This window comes from Lithobates pipiens, unplaced genomic scaffold (genome assembly GCF_037356315.1).
Source record: "Lithobates pipiens isolate NorthernLeopardFrog02 unplaced genomic scaffold, aLitPip1_a1.2 Scaffold_25, whole genome shotgun sequence".
NCBI classification, from domain to species: Eukaryota; Metazoa; Chordata; class Amphibia; order Anura; family Ranidae; genus Lithobates; species Lithobates pipiens.
In genome coordinates, this window is record NW_027507787.1 from 48,268,119 (window position 1) to 48,285,553 (window position 17,435).

At 43.9% G+C, this 17,435-nt stretch overlaps 1 protein-coding gene across 3 annotated transcripts in view; it reads right to left on the bottom strand.

Moving 5' to 3' along the window:
• Positions 1-17,435, bottom strand: part of SAR1A (secretion associated Ras related GTPase 1A) — a 41,181-nt gene that overhangs the window by 10,064 nt on the left and 13,682 nt on the right. For all 3 annotated transcript variants that reach the window (XM_077454423.1, XM_077454424.1, XM_077454425.1), the window contains exons 2-3: positions 6,895-6,967; positions 6,689-6,808 (exon numbers count right to left, since the gene is read on the bottom strand). In XM_077454423.1, coding sequence (XP_077310549.1) covers positions 6,689-6,808; positions 6,895-6,952 — 178 coding nt within the window. In that variant the 5' untranslated portion in view covers positions 6,953-6,967. The remainder of the gene's footprint in view (positions 1-6,688; positions 6,809-6,894; positions 6,968-17,435) is intronic.

The following is a 17,435-nucleotide window of genomic DNA, read 5'->3' on the forward strand; positions in this document are numbered from 1 at the left end:
AGGAATGCAGAGCCTTGTAGGTCAAAAGGTCTTGGATGCTGTGGAATCCTGAAGCTACCCACCATCACAACCAACTAGTCCCCTCCAGGCCTGGGCTGAAGAAAAGGTGGTGAAAAAGGTAGTCAGCAAGAAGTGTGTGTGCGCATCAGTTTCCCAACTAGAGTACTTAACAGAGTCCCATGTTTTAGTATAGAATTAGTAATAGGTTTTCCTATTTCCAGTAAGATTCATAAAAGATTGTGTATGGCAATGGGTGCCGTCAAAAACACCCAAATACTCACCTTCAAAAGGGGTATTAGCCGTCACATGGTAGATTGCCATTGGACCATGCTGCGCCACCCAATAATAGGGCTGAATCTGGAGCACAGCTAGGCCCCCCCCCCCCTTGAGATTTTGGTTGAAATATGACTTTGAGACCCTTGGTCTGGAGTACAGCTAAAAAAAAACCTAAGGCACAGTCATTGGATAGATCTAAGAATATGTGGGAGAACATATAAGGAAGGGTCCGGAAAGGATAAAAGGATCTTCAGAAGAAGTGTCATTTTCAGGGTCACAATCCTTCCCAGCCAGGAGATCTGTTATCTCTTCCAATATTCCAGGATCAAAGATTATTGGCGTAGAAATTAACCAAAGTTAGTGTCATAAAGTGAAACATGAGAAAGACCCACTGATAACAGTAGTTAATCTGATGTAAGAGATATATGTTCAAGGTCTTGGACTTAGAATCATTAACACGTAGGCCTGCAAGGGCAGAAAAATCTTTAAGGAATTTGACCAGATTGGGGAGGGAGATCACCAGGTTGGTAAAGAACATCTTATGGTGATGCCCTGCTATCTCCACCCCACACCCACACACATTAGGGGGAAGCTCTGATGGTATATAGTTCCACTGTATCAAAAAAAAAAAAAAAAAAATTATATATATATATATATATCTCATGTAAACTATAATTAAAGAAAAGTGTGTCACACTATACATTACTCTGAGAGGAATTTGTTGATAATGTGTTGTGGGGAAAATTTGGGTCTCCATGAAAACGCATAAAAGTTGAATTGGTAAAAATGTAAGGGTCCCCCCCCCCCACCACCTTTTAAGTAGAATAAAAAATAAAAAAAATTGGGAACGAAAGAGGTAAAGGACTCTGGACCTGAATTAACCTCTTAACAATGATGTGTTGCAAATATGCAGAAGACAAGTGGGCTTTAACACCCTGCCGCCACATGTGTCCACAGCAATCAGAACTGTTCGCCCAGAGCATGCTCACTGCACGCTCCCAGCAACACTGACAGCTTTGTCCAACAGTAGGATGGGCTCCAAGTACAGTGGAAGCAAACTACAGAGGTCACGTGATTGGGAAGCTGCTATATCTTCCGGCATTAAAACCCATTTAAAGGGCTGTGATTTTAACAGTTTGCCAAAAAGCCGTCGCAGTTGTACTGCGGCAGGTTGGCTCGCCTGTGAAAATTGCCATAGGTGTATGTCGGGCTCGTACACGGCGATCTGTGAGAGCGTGTCAATTGGCCAGCGGAGGAGCCAATCAGCAGGTCCTCCGGCGATCGTTCCCTGCAGTTACAGACAGGGGATCTATCAAAGTAAACAAGGCAGATCTCCGTTCTGTCAAGGGATGACACCGGTCCTATCTTTCTGCTATGCAGGAAGACAGATCTGTGTATTGTCCCAGGCAGCCCATCCCCCATACAATTAGTAAACACATTTTATCCCCTTGATCTCCCCGTTAACTCCTTCCCTGACAGTGCCAGATGGTCTGTAAGCTTCACAAATTGCTTCCCTAATCCATCTGGAAATGGAACTTCTAGATGCCTTGGTCTCCTTTTAGGGGGAGCTGAACACTAAGACTTGGGAGGATCTCCTAAACTCACTAGACCTTTCTAGAAAAAGCAGAAGGCATCTTTTCACGTCCAAAAAACATCATGTTTCCTCTGACATTCTTGGGGGAGGAACAAAAACTAGGAAGAACTACCTCCTTGGAACTGTGAAAGCTGGAATAAACTTTGGGTATGTACAAAGGATCGGGCCTACTCACTACCCCGACTTCTAAAATCCTCAGGAGAGGGTCCTTCAAGGACAGCAATTCTAGATCAGAAATTCTTCTCTCTGACGTTCTAGCCAAAAGAAAGGTAATCTTTAATTAAATCAATTTCAGAGAGGCCTAATGCAATGGCTCAAAAGGAACCCTAGTTAGAGCGTTTAATACTAATGACTTTAACAGTCCTGGGTGTACGCCTAGTTCTGTCTGAAAGGAAACTCTTAAGCAAAGGGTCCTCAGCCAGTCTTTCTCCAGAGACAGGGCAGCAACTTGAACCCTAAGGGTGCTGGCAGAAAGTCCTTTCTCTACTCCCCTCTGCAAAAGCTAGTATAAAGTCTTCTTCTGCCAAGAAACAAAAGTCTCCCAAACTTTCCCATAGATCTTTCTTGTGACTAACTTACAGTTGTCCAGAATAGTCTCAATAACCCTCTCGGAGCACCTACTTAGCTGTAGGATGTGCCACTCAGCCTCCAGGCCGTCAAATGAAAGGTCTGAGGGTTTGGATGGAGTACTGGCCCCTGACGGAGAAGATCCCTCCACTCTGGCAGGGGGGTTCTATTAAGAGAGCTCTCAGCGAGGAGAACCAACTCCTCCTTGGACACCAAGGGGCAATCAGGATAACTTCTGCTTGATCCTGAACAATCTACCGAACTATCACTAATGGAGGGAAGGCGTAGGCAAGAGTGAAATTCCATGGGAGAGAGGGTGCATCTGTCCCTAAGGACTCTGTCTCTCTTTCCAGCGAGAAGAAAACCGGTAGTTTTTTGTTGAGACTGGATGCGAAAAGATGCACTCTGGGAACACCCCACTTTAACATGATCTCCTGGAACGTGTCTCGATTCAGTTCCCAACTGCTGGCACTGATTACTCTGCTCAGATAGTCCACCAGAACATTCACAGTCCCACTGATGTGCACCGCCCTGACTGAAGAGACACTGTTCTCTGCCCAGGACAGAAACTGCTGGCTTAACAAGAGAAGAGTATCCGAGCGAGTCCCCCCCTCCTGCTTGTTTAGGTACGCCACGGTTGTGGCATTGTCTGAAAAAAACTACAGGTCTTTTGAATTGACCCTCTCCTCCAGAGCAATTAAAGCCTTCCCCACTGCTAACAGTTCTCTTAAATTCAATGACTGGCATGCCTCCTCTGGCAGCCAGGCTCCCTGGGCCTGCCAGTCCCCCGAATAAGCTCCCCAGCACCACAGACTGGCATCTAATCATTTTCATTGGGGAATACTGTGCCCAGTCCTCCCCCCGCAGATGTTCCTGTCGCTCCCACCAGGACAGATTGAGAAAATCCAATGACGCAGAAGAAACGCCTGAAGGGGCCTGGAATGCAATTGGGCCCATGGCATCCCCTGAACAGCTGCAGTCATTAAGCCCAATAACTGCATGATCTGATGAAAGGGAGGCCGGTGGGAGCAACCTGAAGCTCTGCATGGAGAGAAGAATCTTTAAAATCTTTTCTTCTGGAAGATAACTCTTTTGGGCAACTGTGTATTAGGTAACGCAAAAAGGGCATGCTCTGGGAGGGAACCAGACAATATTTTTGACGATTGACCTTCCACCCCAAGTTCTGAAAGGTCCGCAAGATCAATTGCAGATCCTGAACAAGGCTCTCTTTCTCTCGGGCAAAGACCAAAAAAATTCTAAATATGGAACGATACCCTCTGTAGTCAAAAATAGGCCATGACTTCGGCCATGATTTTCGTGAAAATCCTTGGTGCTGCCGAGAGACCAAAAACAAAAGGGCTCTGAACTGCCAATGACTTGTCCTGACTATTCTCTATGAGAACTGCAAATCTGAGGAACTTTTGATGATTCTAACAGATTGGTGCATGAAGGCAAGCGTCCTGAAGATCCAGGGTTACCATGAACACTCCTGATAATAACAGATTCCTTACAGAATAAATGTTTTCCATCTGGAATCGTCTGTAGACTATGAGTTTGTTCAGAACGTTTAAATTGATGACCATCCGAAAACCGCTGGAAGCCTTTCTTACCAGAAAGACGTGAGAATATCATCCTCTGAATTTTTTCTCCGGAATGGGATAAATAACCTCCTCCGTTTCCCCACATCGCACTCAGATTTACCATGGCCTGGCCTGCCGTCTCTCTTGGGGCCTTGGCAGATGGGTAAGAAAAAACATCTAGGGGGGGGGGGGGTATGAAATCCAACATGTAACCCCTTTCTATCATTTGGAGGCTAAAAGGATTGCTGGTAATATCTGCCCATTCCTTGGTGAAATTGGACAACCTCCCTCCTACCCCCACACTCTGGCGTCACTGGGGATTTTTGGTAGGGGCTGAAGGAGCAAAGAGAGCCCCCCCCCCCCCTTTTTTTTGCTGGTCTTTGTTAAATTACCACTTCTTCTTTGCCTGTTGGTCTTAAAATTAACTTTGTTCTGAAAGCAGAGAAAAGGCCCCCTATTCTGGGGCTTACACCTTTGAGAAGATGGAAATCGTTTACTCTTCTCAGAGGAATGAGCTAGGACTTCCTGTAAGGAAGAACCAAATAAGAGCTTGCCCTCAAAGGGTATGCAACAAAGTTTATTCTTGGAGGTAAGATCACCTTCCCAAGATTTTAGCCAGATAGCCGATTTAGCTGAATTAAAGAGTGCAGATGGTCTGACAACAGGGTTTTACGGAATCTGCTGCCGCATCAGCCAAAAAAGCAACTGACTTGGCAATAAAGGGTAGAGAATCCCTGATCTCCTCTATGGGGGTGTGAGAGGAGAGAAGGTCATCCAGACGTTGGACCCACATGTCTAAGTTCCTAGCAACACAGTTAGACGCTACAGCTGGCCCTAAAGAAAAAGCAGAGGCATCCCAGGCCTTATGTAATAAGGAGTCGGCCTTTCTATCCATCTGATCTTTAAGGACTCCAGAGTCCTCAAATGTAAGATCTGACTTTTTAGATACTTGTGACATAGGAGCAACTAATTTAGGGGAAAAAAAAAAAAAAAAGAAACTCTAAAATCGGACTGAAAGGGAAACCTTCTCTTATGTTCTCTAGACTGGAACAACCTTCTTTCAGGTGAATATAATCCTCACAAAATCGTTTTTTTCTTTTTAAAACCATCAGAAAGTCTGGTTCAACAGTTCCTACATTTTTTCTTTACAGGTTTGTCAACCTAGAAAAAAACAAACAAAAAACAAAACCATAAAAAGGCTTATACAGAACCCACCCCCCCCCCCTTTATACACAGATAAGGGACTTAAAATGAGGGCAGTGTTGGACCCGAATGCCACCGCTGGCTCAACTCGAGCAGGTGCTCTGTCCTCGGTCCTGTCCTCCTCCCATAGAGGAGAATGTAAACAAGCTGGTGAGACTCGTCTGACCACTGCTGCACTGCTAAACTAGTCTGCTCTATGTTTGGTAGACTGTTTCCAAAGCAGCAAGTCCCCTGTATTGTACTACGCTGAGATCCTTTAAGAAAATAGCATCCAGGAAGTGCGTCATGTCACTTCCGGTTCCAGCACCATCTTGCCCCGTCACCGGAAGTCACGAGCAAGATGCCTCTCCACACAGCTAGAGGCTGGAAATGGAAGGGAGTTGCCACTGCTAAACCACCAGGGAGGCAGGTAACAATACATACAGGGAGCCCTTCTTGGTCTACAAAATATATAAAAAAAAGCCAGACACTGCCACCGCCAGTCTTGGATTTTACTAACAGAAGGGGGGTCCACCAACCACAGTTACCAGACCTATCTATAGATCTATATATATAACCAACAACAAACATGTGCTCCTGGAGGGTCAGAGGAGAGGGAGGGGCCTTTTAAATTTTGTCTGATTTATGTTAACTGTAGAGGGCGGAGCCAATGATCTCTCAAGTAGTTGTCCTGGAAGATGGGGGGGGGGGGGGGGGGGAATGTCAGTTAGGTGTCAGATCTGTCCACCGCAATGTTGCGATCCCAATAAAAATTCGCAGATCACCGCCATTACTAGTAAAGAAAAAAAAAAAAAGAAGAAAAAAATAAATAAATAAAATCTATCCCCTATTTTAAAACATGTAGCAGAATACGAATTGGCCTTAATTGATGAAGAAATTAAATTTTATTGGGTTTGCCTTATAGCAGAAAAAAAATGTTTTTTTTTTCAAAATTGTTGGCTTTTTATATTTTTATACTTATAGTGCAAAAAATAAAAACGGTACCACCAAAAGAAAGCCCTAGTTGTGGGGGGGGGGAAAAAAAAGGGACATAATTTTTGTTTCGGTACAACATCGCACGCCCACACAATTGCCAGTTAAATCAACGCAGTGCCGTATAGCAAAAAAAATGGTCTGCCAGGAAGTGGGTAAATTCTACCGAGGCAGAAGTGGTTAATGAACAGGTGCAGATATCCTTACATAGAAGTAGGCAGAGGGATATAAACACTGGCACAAGCCTCTGTAGCGTGATCTTTGCAACTATACAACTTTGAGGGATAAGGCTGGTTATGCTCAGGGAGGTGGGGACAATATGGCTTTGTTTGAGTTTCCTTACACTTTAAGCAACTCACACCAGGATTTCCATACAACAAAACCCCAAAAGGTCAACAATAAGAGATTCTACTAATATGTACTCAGGTTTTTGCTTTCATCGTCATACAAGTCAATGTAAAAAAAAAAAAAAGAAAAAAAAGAAAAGAAGACATACTTGGATGTAGTGTGGGTACATGCTGTCCAAGCCGGTCATCCTTCAGCATGTGAAGCAGTGTTGTTTTGCCAGCATTGTCCAAACCTAAAAACACTAGTTTCCCCGACTTTTTGTATAACCCTACAAAACAAAAAATATGGATCAGGAAGGTCCGTTGTTACACATATATGTCGTATCTGTTTAATTGTGTAAAAAAAATGATTTACCTAAAAACTGCAGCATACTGCTGAAGCCATTATAAATCCACTCAAATATGAAAGACATTTCTGTATCGGTTTCCTGAAAAAGAACACATTAAACAGTTAATTGGTGCTAACATGCAAGCATATCATTTAATTTATCAAATGCTTTACTGTGCTAAAAATAATTTAACAAGTTTGCCTGAAAACAATCATATGTTGGCTACCAGCAACGATTTGGTGCTTCCTCACGGCCTTCAATGGCAATCCCCAACCAAACAAGCAGGGGTACCATGCCCAATTCTAGTTGAAGCAGTTTGCTAGAATAGTAAAATTTTGCATTCATCCTTTTCCCAGGACCCTCTGCCAATAATTAAACTCAGAGGCTTTTGAGGTCTTCCTCAATAGTCTTTCAGCCAGCTGCATTATATTGAAGGGGGATGGTACTATTTTTTCAAGGTTTTTAAAGGAAAGTAACCAGCTTGCACTACATAAGTTTATTGGCACCCTGTAGTGATTTTGGGAGTCGGGGGATAAAAACACGGCACGCGACGGTGGATACCAAGACTGAATGCTGAAATGTCTTTTGGAGAATGCAGCTCTTGAACAAACAGATCCAAGACAGGAGACACGGCTGCTGGAGAGTTAAGCACAATTCACTTTCTTTTGGGTTTTTATTCGGAGGGCAATGAAAGTGTTCCTTCAAAGTTATATTCCAAGAAAAGTAAATAGCTTTTCTTGCAGTGGGGCTGTTTCCCACACTGCAAGGGTTAAACGTTCCCTTACTTCTAGGGGGTTCCAAAAAACTGTTTTCCACTCCACCTGGCAGACAGTATTCCCCTACATGCCAGCGGTGGACTGTTTCTTGATGCCCTTAGGTCCAATGTAAGGCTATGGGTCTCACACTAGTCTTGATGATGTTGGAGGGCAACCAACTACTGGAAAATATGGAAGAAGAGCCTTCGTGAGCATCTTACAGAGCAGGTAAGTAAACCTGCTTTCTCCAGTCCCTTAAATTTAAACAAGCATTCAACTTTTGCAGGGTGGGGGCAGCCCCCCTACAAGGGAGAATTGTCTAATGAAACATGATTCATTCAATATTGTTTTACCTATGGTAAAGGCCCAACTCCAGGCACAAAACAAAGACTACCCTTGCAATGGGGCCGCCACACTGTAAAGCCCCATACACACTATCAGATTTTCTGCTGATTTTTTTCCTTTAGATTTACCAAAACCATATAATACGAGGCCAAACCTTAGGAGTTTTAATTTGTATGCAATCAGGCAGGCCCTTGCACTACATGGTTTTGGAAAATCTGAAGGAAAAAAAATCAGCAGAACATCTGATAGTGTGTATGGGGCTTAAGGGTTGACTGCTCTCTCAGACTAGGGGTACAAGGATAAAATGATTAATACTTGTCATACTCCTCACTCTTGCAGGCTCCCTCCATCTGTATCTCTTCCACATACAATGCCAAGTTATTCGCTCTGCATTATCCACAATGACACAGAGCAGGAGGGAAAAGAGTAAGGTTAAGTTATACATCCTCATCATCTCTCCCCAGGCCTAACAAGTATTTAACCCTTGATGTTTCTCCATCAGAGAGTAGGGCTTAATAGATTTTAGTTTTCATTTTAATAAAAGTGTACTGTTCATTCTACTGGCAAAAGCATCATATGTGTATTTAAAGATCATTTTCTTAAAGTGAACCTGACCTGGCTTTAAAAAATTGTCCAAGGTAATAACAGTACTAAAGTGCAATTAACAGTGTCAGAATTCAGATCCCATTGGACTCAAGGCAAAGGCTTTACAAAAGGCTTTAAGTTGAGATTAGATCCCCAGCACTAAGCGTACCCCATGTCATTCAACTGTCAAATACTAAGGCTAGGCTCACACTACTGCGATGCGGGAACCACATTGATTCCTGTGCGGGTTCCCGCATTGCAGCTGAATCCCAGCCAGTTCACTCTGCAAAATCGAAGCTGGTGTCAATATAAAAAGGAAATAATGAAACCACCAAATCGGTTTGCAGAACGCAGTGCGAACTGTGGAATCAGATCACATGAGTCTAAACATGCATGCGATCTGGATTCCAGTGCGGACCAAAAAAAAAAAAAAAAGTGGTCGTGCTCCAGTTTGGTGTAAATGTGAATTTGCATTGCACAGACATCGCATGTGATGTGCACAGGAATGCGGTTCGAATCACATGCAATGTCTGCAATTGCATATACACACACACACACACACACACACCATAAAATTGCATGCAGGACACTGGACAAAGCACTGGGGACAAAAGGGATGTGAAATAATTTCACACAGTAATGTAATCTGTAAGATTACACTGTACTGTATGTATTCTGATTTTTCACTTTTTGAAATTTGCCACCGGGCTCTGCCCCCGTGTGTCGCGGCACTCCCAGGGAACGTAGCTCGGCACAGAGAGGCATCAGGCGGAGGACAGAGCCCACCGACACAGCGGGGGGACATTACAGGATCCTGGAGACAAGGTCAGTATACCGCACCAGGATCCTGCAATGCTCAGGAAAACCGCCAGGGTGGTTACTAGACATCTGTGCATGAACCCACACAAATGTCATTCAAGTCGCCTCTGAAGTGGGACTAAACCGCGGCTTTGAAATCGTACAAGTTCAAATGAAGTCACATGATTTCAAAGCAGTGTTCAGTGTCAATGAGGGCTTAGGGTTGATTTACTAAAACTGGAGTGCGCAAAATCTGGTAAAGCTGTGCATGGTAGCCAATCAGCCTCTAACTTCAGATGTGCAATTAAGCTTTGACAGTAAAACCCGGAAGCCTATTGGTTTCTATGTAGAGCTGCACTAGATTTTGCACTCTCCAGTTTTAGTAAATCAACCCCACAGTGCAAATGGGGGGCTCTCTGATTTGACAGCAAAACGACAGGGGCAGGGTTTATGCAGAGACTGGATCTGGGGTCCAAGTGGCACCACAGCGATGGATTTGAAGACTAACTGCAACTTGCAGGCACTTTTCACCAATTTCAGAACTTTTGATGCCTTAGGAAACTTTTAGGTCGTGTCAGGTTAACAAAAAAGCAGCAATTTCTTATTTCAGAAATCTTATTATAGAATACCCACTTCCCATCCTGCCCATCATCATATGACATCCACAGGAGGGATCTCCGATCCTGGGTGGGCATCGTATGATGTCCTGGGCTTTCTGGCCATCGTGCCACTCGGGAGCCGATGTGCATGCCCAGCGCCCACGATTGCCCATTAACAGAGCAGGACCGTGGCTCTGTGTATGTGTAAACACACAGATTCAAGGTCCTGTAAGGCAAGAGTAGACCAATTATTTGTTCCCAGTACAGAGGAACACCAATCGGTATCCTCCCCTTGTGAGTCCCCACCCCCTACAGTTAGAATCACTCCCTAGGTAACACAATTAACCTCTTGATCCCCCTTAACCCCTAGTGTTAACCCATTCCTTGCCAGTGACATTTATACAGTAACCAATGCATTTGAATAGCGCTGATCACTGCATAAATGTAAATGTTCCCAAAATGGTGTCAAAAGTGTCCGATATGTCGGCCGCAATGTGTTAATCACTAATCAATTTTTTTTTAACCAAAAATATGTAGAATACATATCGGCCTAAACTGAGGAAAAAAAATTAAATTAAAATTGGGATGTCCTTTTTTTCAAACTTGTCGCTCTTCTTTTGCTTATAGCGCAAAAAATAAAAAACGTAGAGATGATCAAATGCCACCAAAAGAAGACTATTTGTGGGGGAAAAAAAATTATAAAAATTAAATTTTGGTACAGTATTGTACGACTGTGCAATTTTTATTCAAATTGCGACATCGCTGAAACCTGAAAATTGGCTTGGAAGGGGGTGAAAAAGCCCTGTATTGAAGTGGATACAGAACATTGTAATCTTATTATATACTACAGAATTTGTAAAGCTAGAATGCAGAGATTTGTTGCATTTTTATAAAAGTGCGAAAATGTGAGCTAAGCTGTCGACTGAATGTGTGCGATCATGTTCCTTGTATAAACCCCATAATTAATTTACACAGCTAAGCCAGATTTCCTATGTGCTTTGCTAGTTATTGAATAAAACAAAAACTGTTCTCATAATAAGAGCAGAATTAGGAGTTAGGCCAAGTCCCATAGGGGGAGCATATCTGTAATTAAAATATTGCCAAGGGAATGAGCTGTATCTGTAATCAAGGAGGCAGTGTTAGGCTTACTTGTTAGCAGTATAATAGACAAGGGTTTTCTACTAGCAATGTCTGTTCAGAAAGAAAGGAATAAAAAAAAAAAAAAAAAAAAAAAAATTTCCCTAGAATAAGCTTGTTTACCCATTGTGAAATCAGCAGATAACTTGCTATAAGACACTTCTGTTTAGGTGTTGGATGCTTGGCTCTGAATATTCTCACACATATTGGTAGTGTCAAAATAAATTTTATTCTGTCTTGCATTAACCATTCTAAAACACAAGAAATTCCAAGGTGAAAAGGTATCGGCAATCTCTACATGGTACCAAACTGCTCAGCCTGCCAGCTGATTTGATATCGTAAAAAATAATTACACAACAATCATGCTTGTATTTAAAGAAATACTAAAGTCTTGTCTTTGTTTAAAGACAACAAACATGCTATACTTACCTGCTCTGTGCAATAGTTTTACACAGAGCAGCCCTGATCCTTTCCTTTTCCTTCGCCGATGCTCCTGGCCCCTCCCTCCTCTTGAGTGCCCCCAGAGCAAGCAGCATGCTATGGGGGCACTCGAGTCAAGCCGCTGCTATGTGTTCAGACACAGAGCCGAGGCTCCCCTGCCGCCTCCTCTCTCCTCTGAGTGATTGACAGCAGCGGAAGCCAATGGTATCCACTGTGCGTCTCAGCCGATCAGGAGAGGGAAAGAGAGAGTCGCGAACAGCAGAGTCTCTCGTGCAACATCACTGGTTCGAGATGCAAGTCAGGTAAATATTAGGGGAGCTGCTGCACACAGAAGGGTTTTTTTTTTTTTTTTTTAAATCTTAACCACTTGCTTACAGGACACTTAAACCACCTTCCTGCCCAGGCCAATTCTCAGCTTTCAGCGCTGTCACTCTTCGAATGACAATTGTGCGGTCATGCAACACTGTACCCAAATACATTTTTATCTTTTTTTCCCCCCACAAATAGAAATTTATTTTGGTGGTATTTAATCATCACTGCTGGGGTTTTTTTTGTTGCTAAAAAAAAAAAAAATGAAAAAAAAAAAAAAAAAAAACACAAAAAAAAGTTTCATAGGTTGTTTATAAAATTTAGCAAAAACGGGTAATTTTTATTCTTCATTGATGTACGCTGATGAGGCGGCACTGATAAGTGGCATTGATGGGCATTGGTAGGTGGCACTAATGGGCACCGATATGCACTTGCAGGTGGCACAGATGAGGTGGCGATGGCTCTCCCTGTTCGGGACCGATTGAACAGAAGCCGGTGATCTGCTTTTTTTTCTCCTCAGGAGGGGAAAGAAGAAGCAGATTACCTATCTTCTGATTATATCACGTGATCAGCTTCACTGGCTGACAGTTGATTATGTTGTAAGGGTTTGGGATCGGCCCCTTACTCTGATCAGCTGAGTCTCATTGACTCGCTAATCACAGAGCACGCCAAGCAGGAGGTACGCAGACAGCTCATGCATGGGAGGACATGTATTGATGCCCTCCTAGCAATTAAGGCCCACACTGTAGCAGTCTTTTGGCTATGGCGCAGACGGGAAGTGGTTAATGTATAGAATACATTAAGGTAAAAAAAAAAAACCTTAGGGTGTGGCCTAACGCAACATGTGAGCAAACGTCTTTCTTAGCAGCTCTGATCTCCTCTGCAATCATGTCTAGCTGCTTCTATACTTCGGATGATTTCCTACCTGGTTACTTGGTAAAGGCCCCGTGTTCCATTTTGAGCATTTAGTGGACTGGAAATCGCAAGAAGAAGCAGCACCCGGCCAAAATGATTATCACCATGCACTCCAGACAAGATGGCCTCCACTCCACATGCATCCATGCCAGAATTGTTCAGTGAGGAGCCAGACCCCTCTCCACCACCATCCCTTGGGGTCCCCGCTCCACAGGCGCTGCTTTCCCAGATCTCCCCTACCGACAATGGCATGAAAGATGACCCGGAACCAGAGCCTACTCTGCTGTATGTTCTTAAAATTATCAAGGTAAATCATTCAGATCTTATGGGCAAGGTGAAGGCGCTAAACTAGACATAACTAAAATGCATCAAGACATGCACAAAATCCGGGATCGGGTTTCAGACACGGAGCGGCGCATTAGTGATGGAGGAGACTGTTCACCCTGTCATTCCTGCTCCTAAAACCTATGACACCAAAATCAGATCACTGGAAGAGGAGGTAGACGATTTGGAAAAGCGTCTGCACAGAAACAACCTGCGACTGGTGGGCCTTCCTGAGCGGGTCAAGGGGTCTGACCTGGTGTCCTTCCTGGAATGCTGGGTTACCCAGGAATTTGGGAAAGACTGTCCCCCTGCTTTGTCCTGGAAAGAGCTCATAGAGTTCCTGGCAGACCGCTCCCTAGAGGTAACCCTCCCCGAACCACGGTTATCCATGTACTCAACTGCCGGGACAGGGACGCCATCCTACGCGCTGCCTCTGAAAGGGAGCCTGAAGATCAACAACGCGATGGTGTCCCTCTTCCCTGTTTACTCCACTGCTGTCTGTGCATCGAGGGCCAAATACCAACTTGTCAAGCAGAAGCTATGGGAAAAAAGCCATTCAATATTTTATTAGCCGTTTGGGGTCCAAGCACGCTCCTTGTTTTTTGGAGCCGGGCAGGGGTCAAATTCTGGTAGGGCGTTTACTTTAAAATGTCCTACTTTCAAATTTCTTGAGGTTTGCAGGTATGTGTGTTGTATGTTTCTGTGTGACTCTTTTTTGCCTTGCCACCTCCTCCTCCTCCCTGTGTGATTGCAGCCATGTGGGGGGTCTACGGTCAGTCCAGGGGGGCTGCTAGCCCACAATTTTCTTAGGTTAAGTTTAATTTTCCTTTACTCCATCATGTCTATGGTCACGTGCATCTCCTGGAACATGCGGGGGATAAATTCAAAATTTAAAAAGGGCCTTGTTATTTTTGGTTTCCTTAACCACTTCCCGACCAGCGCACGACGATGTACGTCGACAGAATGGCACGGGCAGGCATATTGGTGTACATGTACGTCCAATCTTCAATGCCGCCCTGCCATCGGAGGCGCGCCACCGCGCTGGTCGGGACCCCCGTGAGTCCAGTCGCGGGACCCGCGGACTCGATCGCCGCGGGCTTCCCCGCGATCGTCTCACGGGGCAGCTGAATGGAGGAAATGCCGTGTAAACAGCATTTCTACATTCTGCCTAGCAACTAGTGACACTGATCTCTGCTCCATGTGATTGGAGCAGAGATCAGTGTTCACTAAATGAAAGCCCAACCCCCCCCACAGTTAGTAACACACCCCTAGGAACACTTAACCCCTACACTGCCACCCACTGGTTAACCCTTTCACTGCCAGTGTCATTTACACAGGAATCACTGCATTTATATAGCAGTGATTACTGTATAAATGACAATGGTCCCAAAAATGTGTCAAAAATGTCCGATGGGTCCCCCACAATGTCGGAGTCACAATAAAAATCGCTGATGGCCGCCATTACTAGTAAAAAATAATAATAAATTGTTAATAAAAATGCTATAAAACTATCCCTATTTTGTAAACGCTATAACTTTTGCGCAAACCAATCAATAATCGCTTATTGCGATTTTTTTTTACCAAAAATATGTAGAAGAATACGTATCGGCCTAAACTGAGGGAAAAAAAATGTTTTTTTTATGTTTTTGGGGGATATTTATTATAACAAAAAGTAAAAAATAATGCGTTTTTTTCAAAATTGTCGCTCTATTTTTGTTTATAGCGCAAAAAATAAAAACCGCAGGGGTGCTCAAATACCACCAAAAGAAAGCTCTATTTGTGGGAAAAAAAGGACGTCAATTTTGTTTGGGAGCCACGTCACACGACCGCGCAATTGTCAGTTAAAGCGACGCAGTGCCGAATCGCAAAAAGTGGTCTGGTCTTTGACCAGCAAAATGGTCCGGTCTGAAAGTGGTTAAGGTACACAAACTGCATATCCTGTGCCTGCAGGAGACACATTTAATGGGGTCCAAGGTAGGTGCTCTCAAAAAACACTAGGTATTGTGCGGATATCATGCCACCTATTCTAACTATGCCCATGGCATGTCAATTTTAACACGCAAAGGGCTACCCTTCTCCTGTGAAAGTTTCCCCATAGAAGTCAATGGAAACAAAGATAATTGATTGATCTGATCTGCAGGAACCCATACACCAGGATATGTCATTACTGGAGGGACAATGCGAGATCCTCCTCCATGGGTGGGGCTCCCACATCTCTAATATCGTCAAGCATAACAAATCCACCCAGGCTAGCCTCTGGACCTTGGAGTCCTCCCTAGAAGCAGCTAGGGCCAAATATACTGCACTCCCCACTCCAGATTCCCACGGTGTATTGGTGGGGGTACATAAATCTCTTGATCTCCATAGGGTGGATATCACGCAGAAACAACTGTATTGTCAGCTAGGTTATATGAGCAGAGTGGAAAGAATGGCAAGTTGCTAGCATATTTATCTCCTACAGCATACACTGATAGGTCCCTATCACAAATCAAAATCCATGATGGATCAGTTACATTGGATCCTTCGACCATTAACCAGATGTTTAGGTCCTTTTATGAACACCAATACTCAGCTCCTGCTCCCCCAACCCCCCCGAGCTCGAGTTGGCGGGTTTCTTTGAATCCATTCAATTACCCAAATTGGAGGACTCCCACAGACTTATTTCGGATAAACCCCTGATGACTGGAGAAGTTATAGAGGCCATATATACTCTCCCTCCAAACAAGATACTTGGTACAAGCACTATGTGGAAGACCTTGCAAAAAAACTACATTCTCCATTTGAAGCTGCATTGGAGGAAGGAGTGCTTCCCGCCTGTGTGTGCAAAGCTTTGATCGTTGTACTCCCCAAACCTGATAAAGACAAATTATTATGCGGGTCCTACAATCCAATCTCACTATTTAATTGTGATGTTAAAGTGCTAGCCAAACTCCTAGCTATAAGACTACAGAAGGTTATTCTTCGCCTTATCCATCAGAACCACGTCCAAGCCTGGTAACAGCACTTACGATAACATTCTGTGTCTTTATTTACATGTTCACAGGCCTGCAACTGACCAAAAAAAATGGACTGGTATTATCCTTGGATGTGCTGAAAGCTATATACGCCATTAATTGGTCCTTCCTTTGGGAAATAATGCACCGGAAAGGGTTTTAGCCTTCACTACATCAATTGGGTTTGCCTGCTCTACACTAACCCAAGGGCCAGGGTATGCACCAAGGACATATCTGATGTTTTTTCATTACAGAAGGGTACAAGATGGGGCTGCCAGCTCTCGCCGCTTCCGTTTGCGCTGGCCATAGAGACGCTTGCTCTGGCAGTGCGACCATCGGTGACGGTGGGTGCCATATGTTATGGTGAGCAAATGTAAAAGATCTCTCTCTATGCCGATTATGCATTCATTTACCTAGATGGCTCATAGCAGTCCTTTGCGTCATTAATGGGGGTCGTGGAGGAAATGGGGAAGGTTTCTGGGCTACGGTATCGATTGGATAAAACCTGTTGAGTTTCCTATTGGCCCTAACATAGATTACACATATCTAACTTGCTCCAAACTGGTCATTCAGCCCCCATTTAAGTATTTTGGGATCCATATAAATGCAGATCTACTTATGAATCCCTTAAAATAACTCCAATTATAAATACACATGGAGACTAGGCTCGGCACCTGGACTTCCTTGCCTCTAAATCTGATTGGCCATATGAACATTTTTTAAATGATATACCTACCCTAATTTGTATATGTTTTTTGTGCATCCCTGTTTTTTTTTTACAAAAACATTTTAAAAAATTACTCGATTTTGTCCAACTTCCTCTGGCAGGGGGTACGTCCACATATTGCAAAAGCAGCTCTCCAAGCTGTTAAAGCAGATGGTGGATTGGCTTGTCCAAATCTAAGGCACTATTTTTTAGCATCACAACTTACCTACATCTATGAATTGTTCCTGGAGACCTCATCTCCCTCCACCACTCTGCTGACTGCACTCTATGGTTCTAGGGCCTCAGCTGTGGATGCACTACACAGGTCAATACCTAAACGCATCTATCGGATAGAGGTTAGCTGGCTTGCCTGGCGATACTAGAGCATTGACAACTTCAGGAGGGGGGTGTCTCCTAATGCCCCCCGTGGTAAAATCCTAATTTCTCAGAGCTCCTGGGCCACCCGGACTCCCTGTGGTGGACAAGACAAGGGGTCACCCATATCTCATATTTTTGTTCATAACATTTTTGCTTCCTTTGATGAGTTGAAGGCCAGGTGTGCAGTGACTAATAAATTCTTTAAACATCTTTTGCTGCGTCATGCCATCCGGGAACAGTTTGCCAGTTTGACCCAGGAGCTCTCAGAATCACCTTCGGAGG